Here is a 12,768-nt window from a genome sequence, read left to right as displayed (position 1 = left end):
ATTTTGTGACTGTAGCATTTGCACATAATGCTTAGTCCATAAAATATCTGCCTTTTCCATGATTAGAATAGGATGCTTCAGCTCTCTCAGCATACTATCTCCTTGTGGTACCATCTTGAAAATGGATAAAACTACTGCAAATGGTATCAGGATTCACACTAAGAGTCATATAAGAATAGAAGGAAAAGTCCTGAGTTATAATATTATATAGTAATGATAGCTAATTATACTTCTTTTCCAGATGAAGACTCTGATTCCTATTTTCCTCAATACTCCTTTTACAAAGATAGTAAGTATCTGATATTTAAATATTCAAAATGAACATATAAATACTGACAATTATAAATGGTGTAAAATGGAGATAGGATTGATGAACTAGTAATTACAGCTGGGTAAACATTGTGTTTCCAAATTGCAAAATCCCAGTGATATAAAATGATTAAAATAAATTGGAAATCTTGTAATAAAAGAGACAATGTGCTAACATTAAGCTTTCAATGAAACATTGAAGGTGTAATTTCAGCATAATTATACTTAATTTCCTTAAGATTTAACCTACTTACGTTAAATGAGAGAATATGCTAAAGAACCAATTGAATTTACATTTCCCAACCCTCTCCAATTATTTATCTTGGGTTTTTGCAAAACTACTCTTTTTGGGGGGAGGGGGGTGTAGGTTTTTTTTTAGTGTTGGACAATTACAGTGTTAAGAACACAAAAGCCAAATACTTAATCAAGAATAACTCTAGTGGGGTGAATTGTGTGAAGAGCTTTTGAAGTTGGCAACCTCAATAAGTGAGGTTCCCCACACCCACTCCTTTTCTAAAAGCAGTAAAGGATCCACATTACTGAAATGAGATATTTCTCATAACTGTGATATTTGGAGAATTTAGAAGGTTGCAGAAACATTTGAAATCCATGTGAAGTAAGGACCAAAAGAAAAACTCTTAAAATATAATTCAGATATCTTTTTCCTATACTACACAAAATACTGTATGCTTAAATTCCCTAGCTAGTTACAACGCGAGTTGACCTCATTGAATCAATTGCTGAATGATAAGATAAAACACATGTAAATTCTATTGATTCGATGGATTTCCTCTAGTTGGGACTAGTAATTGTATATATGCCATAATCTTAAAGATGCATGTATCCAAATATCCTGAGCCACTAAAATTCAGTTCCACAAATACAAGAATACAGTAAGGGAGTAAGAACAGTGTTACAGACTGAACACTGATTTGGGTTTAAATTGCTAAATTTAAGCCATGAAAACGTAAAAAATGGGGTTGAAAAATATATATAAAATATAAATTCTGAAATAGAAATCAGAATTTGTGTGTGTGTCTGTGTGTGTCTGTTACTGAGAGCCTAGATACCATCTAGTGCAAAGATTTATCCTGATACTGTAGGAGAGACAGGATAAAAATTTATTATTATTATTATTATTATTATTATTATTATTATTATTATTATAGCAGAATTGACTGATAATAAACCCATAGCAGGTGCTGCAATGGCTAATGTAATCTGTGATGGCAACTGTTTGATGTAAACTGAAAGAAAGGAACCAAAAGCAAAGATTTTACTATACCTCGTTTGTTTATGCTATCTCCAAGAACATAATGGGAGGGGATTGATTGCTGACATAAATGGAGATCCATTAAAGATCTCCTATCTCATTGGACCAGATAGAACAGTTAATAGGCTGCATGGATGCTGCGGAGAGTATAAAATAATCAAACTGCTTTGACAGTCAGCAACATATGAAGAACGTTGATAATAACAGCTGCACTGTTTTGAGCAGTGATAAGAGAGAACAATTCCAGTAGGAGAAACACGAAGGCTATCTTAAATAGATATATTTTACCCTAAATATAATACAGTAGTAAATATCCCCATTGAATATAAATGTATCTAAATTATGGTTTAAAGCTTCCCCCCCCTGATATTAGTTAATCCTTTTCTACTAATTTTCATATCTCTGCAAAATCCCCTAACATTTTAGATTGTTGGCCCTATTATTTTCCTTCCTAACTTAACATATCTTTTTAAATCACCATTCGAAGCAAGATCAGTTCCCCGTTCCAAGAGTGAGAATGATACAATCACTACAGAGAAGGTCGTGAAGAGATCTGCCACTCTGCCACTGCCTACTCGTTCCTCATCTCTGAAACCAAGCTCTGAGAGGTAACACATGTTCAAAATCATTAAGGTCTGTCTTGGACAAAGGATGTGTAACACAATGTGACTAATTTAACCAAGTGAGGGCAATTTAAGAGCCATTACAAGAGCTGTTCTTTTTTATATAATGTTTTGTCAGTCACTGAATCTAAAGGCACTAATTTACTACCTCCCATTGATTCAAACTGAATTAAATCCAAGTAAGCATATTTAGTATTGCAGTCTTAATGTACACATTGCACCACAGTCTCCCACCACCACCACCACCATGATATCATCTGTAAAATGTATGACAGGTGCTGATCATTTAGGTTTAAGGACATGACAGTATCTTGAAATAAACTTGAAATCTAAAAGTTAGTGCAGCTGATACAAAACAAGTTGTATGTTTATGCTGTTCCACTGCCCTCTGCAGACTTAAAATACTGTGCTAGCTGAGGGTTTAAACACTTTTGAAATGTTGTCCCACTTGGAACAAGTTTGATGTTATGAATAACATGAATGATAGTTGCTAAGTTTCCCACTACCAAGAAGGAAACTAGAGATGGACTATGTAAACAACAACACGCAACACTGCCACCAGATGAATATACAGTTGCAAAACATGATGTAGGAGTACATTGAACTTTTGGTTAACTCTGGAATGTTTGATATGACCCAGTCCACTTATTGGTATCAGCCTGTTACTTTCTATCATGTCTTAAATAGATTTATATAATACTATAACACAAGATTCTGAAAGTTCAAGCTTCCTTTCTTGTTTGGCATTTGTAATGTGAGTTTACATCCTTGGTATTTCACTGAAAAATTGTCACTTTGTTCCACCTTTATTTCAGAGTTGTTAAAAGAACTGGTGTAGCATTCTAAAACACAGATTATTCTTTATGTAGGATATTCCCTTTTAGCATTTTAACAATGCAATCCTGTCAATACTTACTCATAAGTAAGTCACACTGTTTCCAGGTAAGTGTTTATAGGATCACAGCAGTAACTGAAGGCATCTTTCATAGAATCATAAGGTTGGGAAAGACCTCAAAGACCATCTAATCCAACTGTGCCATGCAGGACTACACAAATTAAGCACTCCGGAAAGATGGCCATCTAACCTAGAATCATAGAATCATAGAATTGGAAGACACCACAAGGACCATCCAGCCCAACCCCCTGCCATGCAGGAACGCTCAGTCAAAGCATCCCCAACACATTACCATCCAGCCTCTGTTTAAAGACGTCCAGGGAAGGAGACTCCACTACACGCCAAGGGGGTGTGTTCCACTGCAGAACAGCCCTTACTGTCAGGAAGTTCCTCCTAATGTTGAGGTGGAATCTCTTATCTTGTAGCTTGCATCCATTGTTCCGGGTCCTGTTCTCTGGAGCAGGAGAAAACAAGGTTGATCCTTCCTCAGTATGACATCCCTTCAAATATTTAAACAGGGCTATCATATCACCTCTTAACCTTCTCTTCTCCAGGCTAAACATCCCCAGCTCCCTAAATTGTTCCTCATAGGGCATGGTTTCTCAGCCCTTCAACATTTCAGTCACTCTCCTTTGGACACACTCCAATTTCTCAACATCCTTTTTGAATCGTGATGCCCAGAACTAGACACAGTATTCCAGGTGGGGCCTGACCAAAGCAGAATAGAGTGGCACTATTACTTCTTTTGATCTAGAGACACTATACTTTTATTGATGCAACCTAAAATTGCATTGGCTTTGTTAGCTGCCACATCGCACTATTGACTCATGTTCAACTTGTGGTCTACTTCAACTCCTAAATCCCTTTCACACATAGTTTCCTTTAGCCAGGTGTCTCCCATCCTATATCTGTGCATTTCATTTTTCCGCCCTAAGTGCAGTACCTTACATTTCTCCGTGTTGAATTTCATTTTGTTAGCTTTGGCCCAGCTTTGTAGTCTATTCAGGTCATTTTGAATTTTTATCCTGTCCTCTGAGGTATTAGCTACTCCTCCTAATTTGGTGTCATCTGCAAATTTGATAAGTATGACCCCAATTTTGTCCTCCAAGTCATTTATAAAGATGTTGAACAACACTGGGCCCAGGACAGAGCCCTGTGGGACCCCACTGGTCACTTCTCTCCAGGATGAAAAGGAGCCATTGTTGAGCATCCTTTGGGTTTGACCAGTCAATCAGTTACAAATCCATGTAACAGTTGCCTTTTTTAACCCACATTTTACAAGCTTCTTTGCAAGAATGTCATGGGAAACTTTGTCAAAGGCCTTGCTGAAATCAAGATATACTATATCCATAGCATTCCCTTCATCTACTAAGCTGGTAATTTATCAAAAAAAGAAATCAGATTTGTCTGGCATGATTTCTTTCTCTGAATCCCATGTTGACTTTTTGTGATTATGGCATTATTTCTAGATGTTCACAGACTCTCTGTTTAATGATCTGCTCTAGAATCTTTCCTGGTATTGATGTCAGACTGACTGGACAATAATTGTTGGGATCCTCTTTTTTTCCCTTTTTGAAGATGGGGACAATGTTTGCCCTCCTCCAGTCTGCTGGGACTTCTCCTGTTCCCCAGGAGTTCTCAAAGATTATTGCCAATGGCTCCGATAGTACATTTGCCAGTTCTTTTAATACCCTTGGATGTAGTTCATCTGTTTCTGGAGACTTGTATTCGTTTAGATTAAACAGGTATTCCTGTACTATCTCTTTACTTATTCTGTGCTGAAATTCTCCTATTCTGTCCTCTGCTCCATTTTTCTCAGGTTGAGCACCCTTTGCCTTTTCTGAGAACACAGAGGGAAAGAAAGTGTTGAGTAATTCTGCCTTTTCTCTGTCCCTTGTTAGCGTTTTGCCATCTCCTCCACACAGTGGCCCTGTCATTTCCTTATTCTTCCTTTTGCTGGGGACATGTCCAAAAAAGTCCTTTTTATTGTTCTTAACCTCTCTAGCAAGCCTGTGTTCATTCTGCGCTTTAGCTTTTCTGACTTTATCTCTACACATGCTTGCTATTTGTTTGAATTCCTCTTTGGTGATTTCCTCATTTTTCCATTTCTTATACATGTCCTGTTTAAAACTTAGCTCAGTTGAAAGTTCCTTAGTCATCCATCCTGGTTTCTTGAGACATCTCTCATTTTTCTTCCTCACTGGAACTGTTCGAAATTGTGTCTTCAGTATCTCCCTTTTGAGAAACTCCCAGCTGTTTCCAATCTAATGGCCACCATTTTGTTTTCCATATTTATTTGTCTATATTGGTTAGCATTAGAGTTGATTCTGTCAGTGCGGATTGTAGCAGTTCAACTGGAATATAGTCTGGTCTTAGTGATTTATTTTTCCCAAGTAATCTTATTGTCACTTTTACTTCACTTTTTAGAATTTGGGGTTCATCCTTGTATAGTTCTTTGCTCCATGTGCCATTCGTTTTTTCATCTCTTTTATATAACTTGTCCGTGTATTGTATCCAACATATTTTTATTTCTTCTTGATCTTGTAGTATGTTATTTTCCTTGTCATAGAACATTCCAGCCCTTGGTTTCAATTTCACTTTGGGATCTAGGAGTCCTAGTAGACCACAAGTTGAACATGTGTCAACAGTGTGATGCAGCAGCTAAAAAGACCAATGTGATTCTAAGCTGCATCAATAGAGGTATAGTGTCCAAATGAAGGGAAGTAATAGTGCCAGTCTATTCTGCTTTGGTCAGGCCTCACCTGGAATACTGTGTCCAGTACCATAATTAAAAAAGGATGTTGAGAACCTGGAATGTGTCCAGAGGAGGGCAACCAAAATGGTGAAAGTTCTGGAAATCATGCCTTATGAGGAAAGACTTAGGGAGTTGGGTATGTTTAGCTTGGAGAAGAGATGTTTAAGAGGTGATATGATAGTCCTATTTAATTATTTGAAGCGATGTCACATTGAGGATGGGTCAAGCTTGTTTTCTGCTGCTCCAGAGACTAGAACACAGAGAATGGATGGAAGCTACAGGAAAAAAGATTCCACCTCAACATTAGGAGGAACTTCTTGACAGTAAGAGTTGTTTGACAGTAGAACACACTCACTCAGAGTGTAGTGGAGTCTCCTTCTTTCAAGGTATTTAAACAGAGGCTGGATGGCCATCTCTCAGGGGTGCTTTATTGTGAGTTCCTGCATAGCAGGGGGTTGGACTGGATGGCCCTTGTGCTCCCTTCCAACTCTATGATCCTTGGATTTTGTGGAAGAGGTCTCTTGTTCTTCCTTTTTTCTTATAGTCCTCTAACTCTCTGTAGTGATCATTATAATAGTTCTCTTTATTCTTGCACACTAGATGTTGCACAGTTGCATTCATGGTTCTGGTTTTGTGTACACTGAAGAGAGCCTTTTGCTCCGTTGCAGAATACCTGAATGGGATGAAGGCTGTAGGCATTTGCTGATACTTTCTCAACCACAGAGCAATTGGCCCTGTGACCAGTGCAGAAGAGGAGTTTGTTAAACATTGTGCAAATGCCTCATTAGTTCTACATTTTATTCCCAAGGTTTTTCAGGTTAGAGAAACTCACTGTGATTCAACAAGACGCCTTCCACTTAGCACTGGAACCAAAGAGTACCATCCTCCAAAACGTTCTTAGGGTGCTAATCAATATTCTTTGCTGTTCCCAAGGAAAACAAATAGTAGTAGGCAGTACATGATCTCGAATGGATGAATTGGTTCACTGGAAACAGGAAACCCTGCCTTCTCATTAGAAGCCAAAGTGACTAAACTGAAGTACATTCATTACTCCACATTTGCATGTTAAGCATTCCCAAATCTGAGTATGGTATTTGCAAACATTATATTACAGTACTGTATTTGCTCTAGAAACTAAAAAAATATGTTCCCTCTAGGCACCTGTTGGTCCTCAAGTGCAATTCTATTATCTTCTACCAGAGGTTGACCATAGAGTCATTCTGGAGGACCTACAGATGCCTAGAAAAGTGTTATTTTAGGTAAAAAAAAAGCAGGCCTATATTCATGTTTTGTTTTGTTTTTTGCCAGCAGGCTGCACGCCTAAGCCCTGCTAATGGGTGTGTGTGGGAAAGACTGCATTGTACTTTGGACATATCATGAGATAATGTGACTAAACTACAAGCCTACATTTTTGAGAGGAGTCTAATCCCATGCCTGTCACACTGACCTTTCTTTATTTGCCAGTTATGTTTTATTGAGGACAACAATATTTTATTTGCCTGGATTACCTTTCTCAAAATATGTTTGTTTTAGAAATTCTGTTTCTCACACTTGCATGAGCTTCAGAATATAAGATCTGCTATATCTAACTGTAGTTTGTACAGTGGGCCCTTCCCTTACACAGGGGATCATTTTGGACCCCCCCCCCCCGCCCCCGTATAAGGGAAGTTCCACATATGCTGGAGCCCCTTTAGAAATAATGAGGCTTATGCCTGCAGTGCAGCGCACATGCCATGGGCATGTACCTTATTGCTTCTTCCAGGGCATTCCAGGGCTTTTTCTAGTGCGGCTTTTAGCGTGTGCTAGAAGCTGCGTAAGGCACGCCCATGTATGACGCGGGCGCACTGTAATAACTCTTTACTGTTTTTAACTCTTCACTAATTAAAAAGGGATGAGATATTTACAGAAACATCACTGAGAAAAGCTTTTAGCATCATCTCAATTACTTTACATGATGTTCTTCCTTTAAATTAAATGTAAAATATTTTTGAATTTGTTCTAATATTAGCTGTGTTGGTGCTAAACATAAAACATAAAACAATATTACAGAGAGCCAGCATCGTGTAAAGGTTTGGGCACTGGACTAGAATCATAGAATCATAGAGTTGGAAGAGACTGCAACCCCCTGCCATGCAGGAACTCTCAATCAAAGCATCCCTGACAGATGGCCATCCAGCCTCTGCTTAAAGACCTCCAAGGAAGGAGACTCCACTACACTCCGAGGGAGTTTGTTCCACTGTTGAACAGCCCTTACTGTCAGGAAGTTCTTCCTAATGTTGAGTTGGAATCTCTTTTCCTGCATCCATTGCTCTGGGTCCTAGTCTCTGGAGCAGCTGAAAACAAGTCAGCTCCCTCCTCCGTATGACATCTCTTCAAATACTTAAACAGGGCTATCATATCACCTCTTAACCTTCTCTTCTCCAGGCTAAACATCCCCAGCTCCTTAAGTCGTTTCTCATAGGACATGGTTTCTAGACCCTTCACCATTTTAGTCGCCCTCCTTTAGACACGTTCCAGTTTTTCAACATCCTTTTTAAATTGTGGCGCCCAGAACTGGACACAATATTCCAGGTGGGGCCTGACCAAAGCAGAATAGAGTGGCACTATTACTTCCCTTAATCTAAATACTATACTTTTACTGATGCAGCTTAAAATCGCATTGGCCTTGTTAGCTGCCGCATCGCACTGTTGACTCATGTTCAACTTGTGGTCTACTTGGACTCCCAGATCCCTTTCACATGTAGTCTTGTTCAGCCAGGTGTCCCCCATCCTATATCTGTGCATTTTATTTGTCCGCCCTAGGTGCAGTACCTTACATTTCTTCCTGTTGAAGTTCGTTTTGTTAGCTGTGGCCCAACTTTCTAGTTTATTCAGGTCATTTTAAATTTTTATCCTGTCCTCTGGGGTGTTAACTACTACTCCTAATTTGGTGTCATCTGCAAATTTGATAAGTGTGCTCCCAATTCTGTCATCCAAGTCATTGATAAAGATGTTGAATAGCACTGGGCCCAGGACACAGTCCTGTGGGACCCCACTGGTCACTTCTCTCCAGGATGAAAAAGAGCCATTGATGAGCAGCCACTGGGTTCAGCCAGTCAACCGATTACAAATCCATGTAACCGTTACTTTGTCTAGCCCACATTTCACTAGCTTGTTTGCAAGAATGTCGTGGGGAACCCTGTGAAAAGCCTTACTGAAATCAAGATACTGTATACTATATTCACAGTATACCAAGCTGGTAATTTTATCAAAGAAAGAGATCAGGTTTGTCTGGCATGACTTCTTTCTCTGAAACCCATGTTGACTTTTTGTGATTATAGCATTGCTTTCTAGATGTTCACAGACTCTCTGTTTAATGATCTGCTCTAGAATCTTTCCTGGTATCGATGTCAGACTAACTGGACGATAATTGTTGGGATCCTCTCTTCCTCCCCTTTTGAAGACTACAACTCGGAGACTAGGGTTCAAATCCCCACTCAGCCATGGAAACCCACTGGCCGACCTTGGGCAAGTCACATGTTCTCAGCCTCGGAGGAAGGCAAAGGCAAACCCCCTGTGAACAAATCTTGCCAAGAAAACCCTGTGATAGTTGGCCTTATGGCTACCATTAGTTGGAAATTACTTGAAGGCTCACAACAAGAACAGTTTACTTAAGGATGCCAGAGGATTTTTGACAAGTGGGATTATATTTTAGCAAATCAGTGATGAGGAATTCATTGAAACCCTCCACACTCCTTCAGAACAATGTGAACTAGATAGTACACAAAAAGAGCATGAGATGAATCATTCTACTCTGTTGCTGCATCAAACTAGGATTAATTTTTCAAAGAAAATGTAATTTCTGACATATTGGTTGTTTTTTCCCCAGGACTGACTGGGAACCTCCAGACAAAAAGGTGGACACAAGAAAATACCATGCTGAACCTAAAAGCATATATGAATATCAGCCAGGGAAGTCCTCAGTTCTGGCCAATGAAAATTTGGTAATGTTGATTTCATCCTATGTTTTTATATGCATTTTACTAGTGCACTAGGTTTTTAGATGTCCATTTCAAATATATTTAACATCTCAATATCCTGAGTAGTGTAAAGACAACTGGCTAGTTGGATGAAGCATGCTGAATTCCTTGGAAGATTTTTGCCTTCAGTGTAGTTCACTTGCTACACATGCAATCCAGTTTTGACATCACAAACATTCATACAGAGCACCGGATTTTTACTGCCTTCCTTTTTAGCTATCCGATGTAGATATTGAGCAACTGTAAAATTTAAATTGGCTCATTAGGCACATTTTGGCAACATTTCAAAGTTAAACTAGGATAATTTTTAGGTTCTGTTTGTTGTTCTCATTTGACTCCCAGCTCTGTGGTCAGCATTTTGTAAATTCATTCACTTAGTCAACAGTGAACAGCAGAGGAGGGAATGTAAATTTTCACTAGTTTCAAGAGCAAATAATTTTTAAGAAAATCTCTTTACTAGGTAAGAGTCTGAGTTTTTCTACATTTTGGGTATTGTTTTACATTTTAGGGAATTTTGGTGAATACTTCATTTGTACAAAAAAAATTGAGTTTTACAGAAGAAAAAATGTATGTAGTTTTTTGTGGGTTTTTCGAGCTATGAGGCCGTGTTCTAGAAGAATTTATTCCTGATGTTTCACCAGCAGCTGTGGCTGGCATCTTCAGAGAATGCTGGCACGGAAGAGAGTGGGGTACATGTACTGTTGGTTGAGAGGTAGTGGTTTACATGTTTGTCTGTGTGTTGTTGAATGGCAAGGCCTCATGATATCTGTTTAATTAGTCAACCATTGTCTGCTGAGAAATGCCAGGAATAAACTAGAACATGACCTCATAGCCCCCAAAACCACAAAAAACTATGGATACCAGCTGTAAAAAGCTTCGACTTCAGAAAAATGTGTGTGTTAAACAGGATATTTACTATTTCTGCACAAAGCTTTTTTACTTACATGTAATTTTCACAAAAAGTCCTTAAAGTTAAGTTTAACTTTAAAAAAAGAAAGAAACATGTTGTCTTTACACCTTTACAGGAAGAATCAGCAAATTGACATTTGACATTAATAAAGTTTGAGATGAAATGGAACAGAGTTACATTTTTCTGGGCAACTTAACCAATGCAAACCTGTCCTACCTTCAGTGTGTAACATCTCTTTACTTTACGATCTGAGTGATTACTCCTGAGATCTATGTGATTACTTCTTTTTGGTTTGATGTGTTACAATGTCTTAATTTGTATTGGAAAAAATCTTTGATACTTCTAGATGCACATTTTGTTTTATATTACATTCCTCTGCTGTGGAATTTAAATTAGGGTTAAAGTTTTTAGATCTTGCATGTTTTTACTGTTGCAAAAAGACATTTGCTGTGCCAATAATCTGATGTCATAAAAGAATATGAGAAAGCTGCGTATGGTATGGGAGATGAGAGGACCTGATGTCTTTGTATCTGCATTGCATTGGAGGAAACACACCTCTGAGAAGGAATGTGTGGTTTGCATGCCAAAGGCTCCAATTGAATCAGTGGCAGAGCCAGCTAAAAAAAGACTCTCAATGTTGCATGCTATGTTAAATTAGCAATATGCACTAAATATCATTTTTAAAAAATAAATAAGACCATCCTCCATAAGGCCCACTATGTACAGGCAGGTGAGATGTAAACCTTCCTGCAATTGTTTTTAGAACTACCTGTGTGTGTGCTTCCAAAAAAAAGCAAAAAACTTCCTTTGTTGTCACTGAAGGGTGCTTTTTTCCTTTTTCCTTTTTCCTTTTTAAAGCTCCTGCTCAAAGAGGGAGCTGAAAAATGGTTGGAGGGGAGATTTAAACCTCTCACACCTGCCTATGGGTCTACTTCAGTATTAGATCCTGCAAAGTACTTGTGAATAAAAAAAGAAAATAACTGACAACTGCATTTAATGTAGCGTTCAGTTGAGATCTCAAATAATAGGTCTGAGAAAAATCTTTGATTAAGCAGAGAGAGTTGTGGGCTAGCTGTGCAAGTGATTTGATTCTTTATAAAACCTTACAGAGTTAAAATCTTTCTCTCATTGAGAATGAAATTTGTGTCAGAACTTAGAAAATTTAATATTCTGGACTACAGCTCCTATACAACATTTCCACATGCTACCTTGGAAGTCTGGGAGATGCAGTCTAAAAGAATAAGGCATCACATACAAGGGTAAATCCAACTTACACCTGTGCAGCTCTTCATTATGGTATAGGTTGGATTTACACCAGACTATTCTGCACAAGCACTGAAACTCATTTGTGCGGCCCTCTGTGTCCACAGCTGGGGGAGAGCAAGGAATGGCAGAGGAGCTTTTGTCTTCTGTGGCTATAACCAGACACAAAATGGTGAATTCATCTTCTAGAGTATCCCACGAGTTCTCCAGAGGTACTGGAAAATCATGTTGTCACCATCCATCTGGCTATAGTGACATATCCAAATGTTTTCCAGCTGCCCACAGCTCTCTGCATAGTTTTGGAAGGAAAAAGCCAAGGAAGAAAGTGAGACTTTGGGGAGAGATGTTTTATAGTATTGGCATATCACAAATTTACAATATATCTCCAAACACAGAATCATAGCCTATTTTTTCCAAGTTCTGGTCTGATATATATAGAAACAAGATGAGAGAGAGAGAGAGAGAGAGAGAGAGAGAGAGAGAGAGAGAGTGAGAGAGTAACTGGCTTAGTGATTATTTTAAAGAAGCTGTGAACTTAAACTTTTCCCACCCCCTTTTCTCATTTTTAATTGAATGTTTATTGTAAATATGATATCATTATGAGCTCAGCATGCTGATCATATAATCAATAATATCATATATAATATAATATTCTGATTTGTGCATAATCCCATGTATAAATTGTATAAATTGCCTTCCTTTTCATTCTGAGAGGGAATGG

General features: G+C 38.4%; 1 protein-coding gene across 21 annotated transcripts in view; it reads left to right on the top strand.

Annotated features, from left to right (window-relative positions):
* Nucleotides 1-12,768, top strand: part of SORBS1 (sorbin and SH3 domain containing 1) — a 204,043-nt gene that overhangs the window by 112,398 nt on the left and 78,877 nt on the right. For all 21 annotated transcript variants that reach the window (XM_042457340.1, XM_042457338.1, XM_042457337.1 and 18 more), the window contains 3 exons: nt 242-289; nt 2,070-2,190; nt 9,724-9,838. In XM_042457340.1, the coding sequence (XP_042313274.1) occupies nt 242-289; nt 2,070-2,190; nt 9,724-9,838 (284 nt within the window). The remainder of the gene's footprint in view (nt 1-241; nt 290-2,069; nt 2,191-9,723; nt 9,839-12,768) is intronic.

The sequence above is a fragment of the Sceloporus undulatus genome, chromosome 3, assembly GCF_019175285.1.
Source record: "Sceloporus undulatus isolate JIND9_A2432 ecotype Alabama chromosome 3, SceUnd_v1.1, whole genome shotgun sequence".
In the NCBI taxonomy this organism is placed as follows: domain Eukaryota; kingdom Metazoa; phylum Chordata; class Lepidosauria; order Squamata; family Phrynosomatidae; genus Sceloporus; species Sceloporus undulatus.
This window is presented reverse-complemented; position numbering and strand designations above follow the sequence as displayed.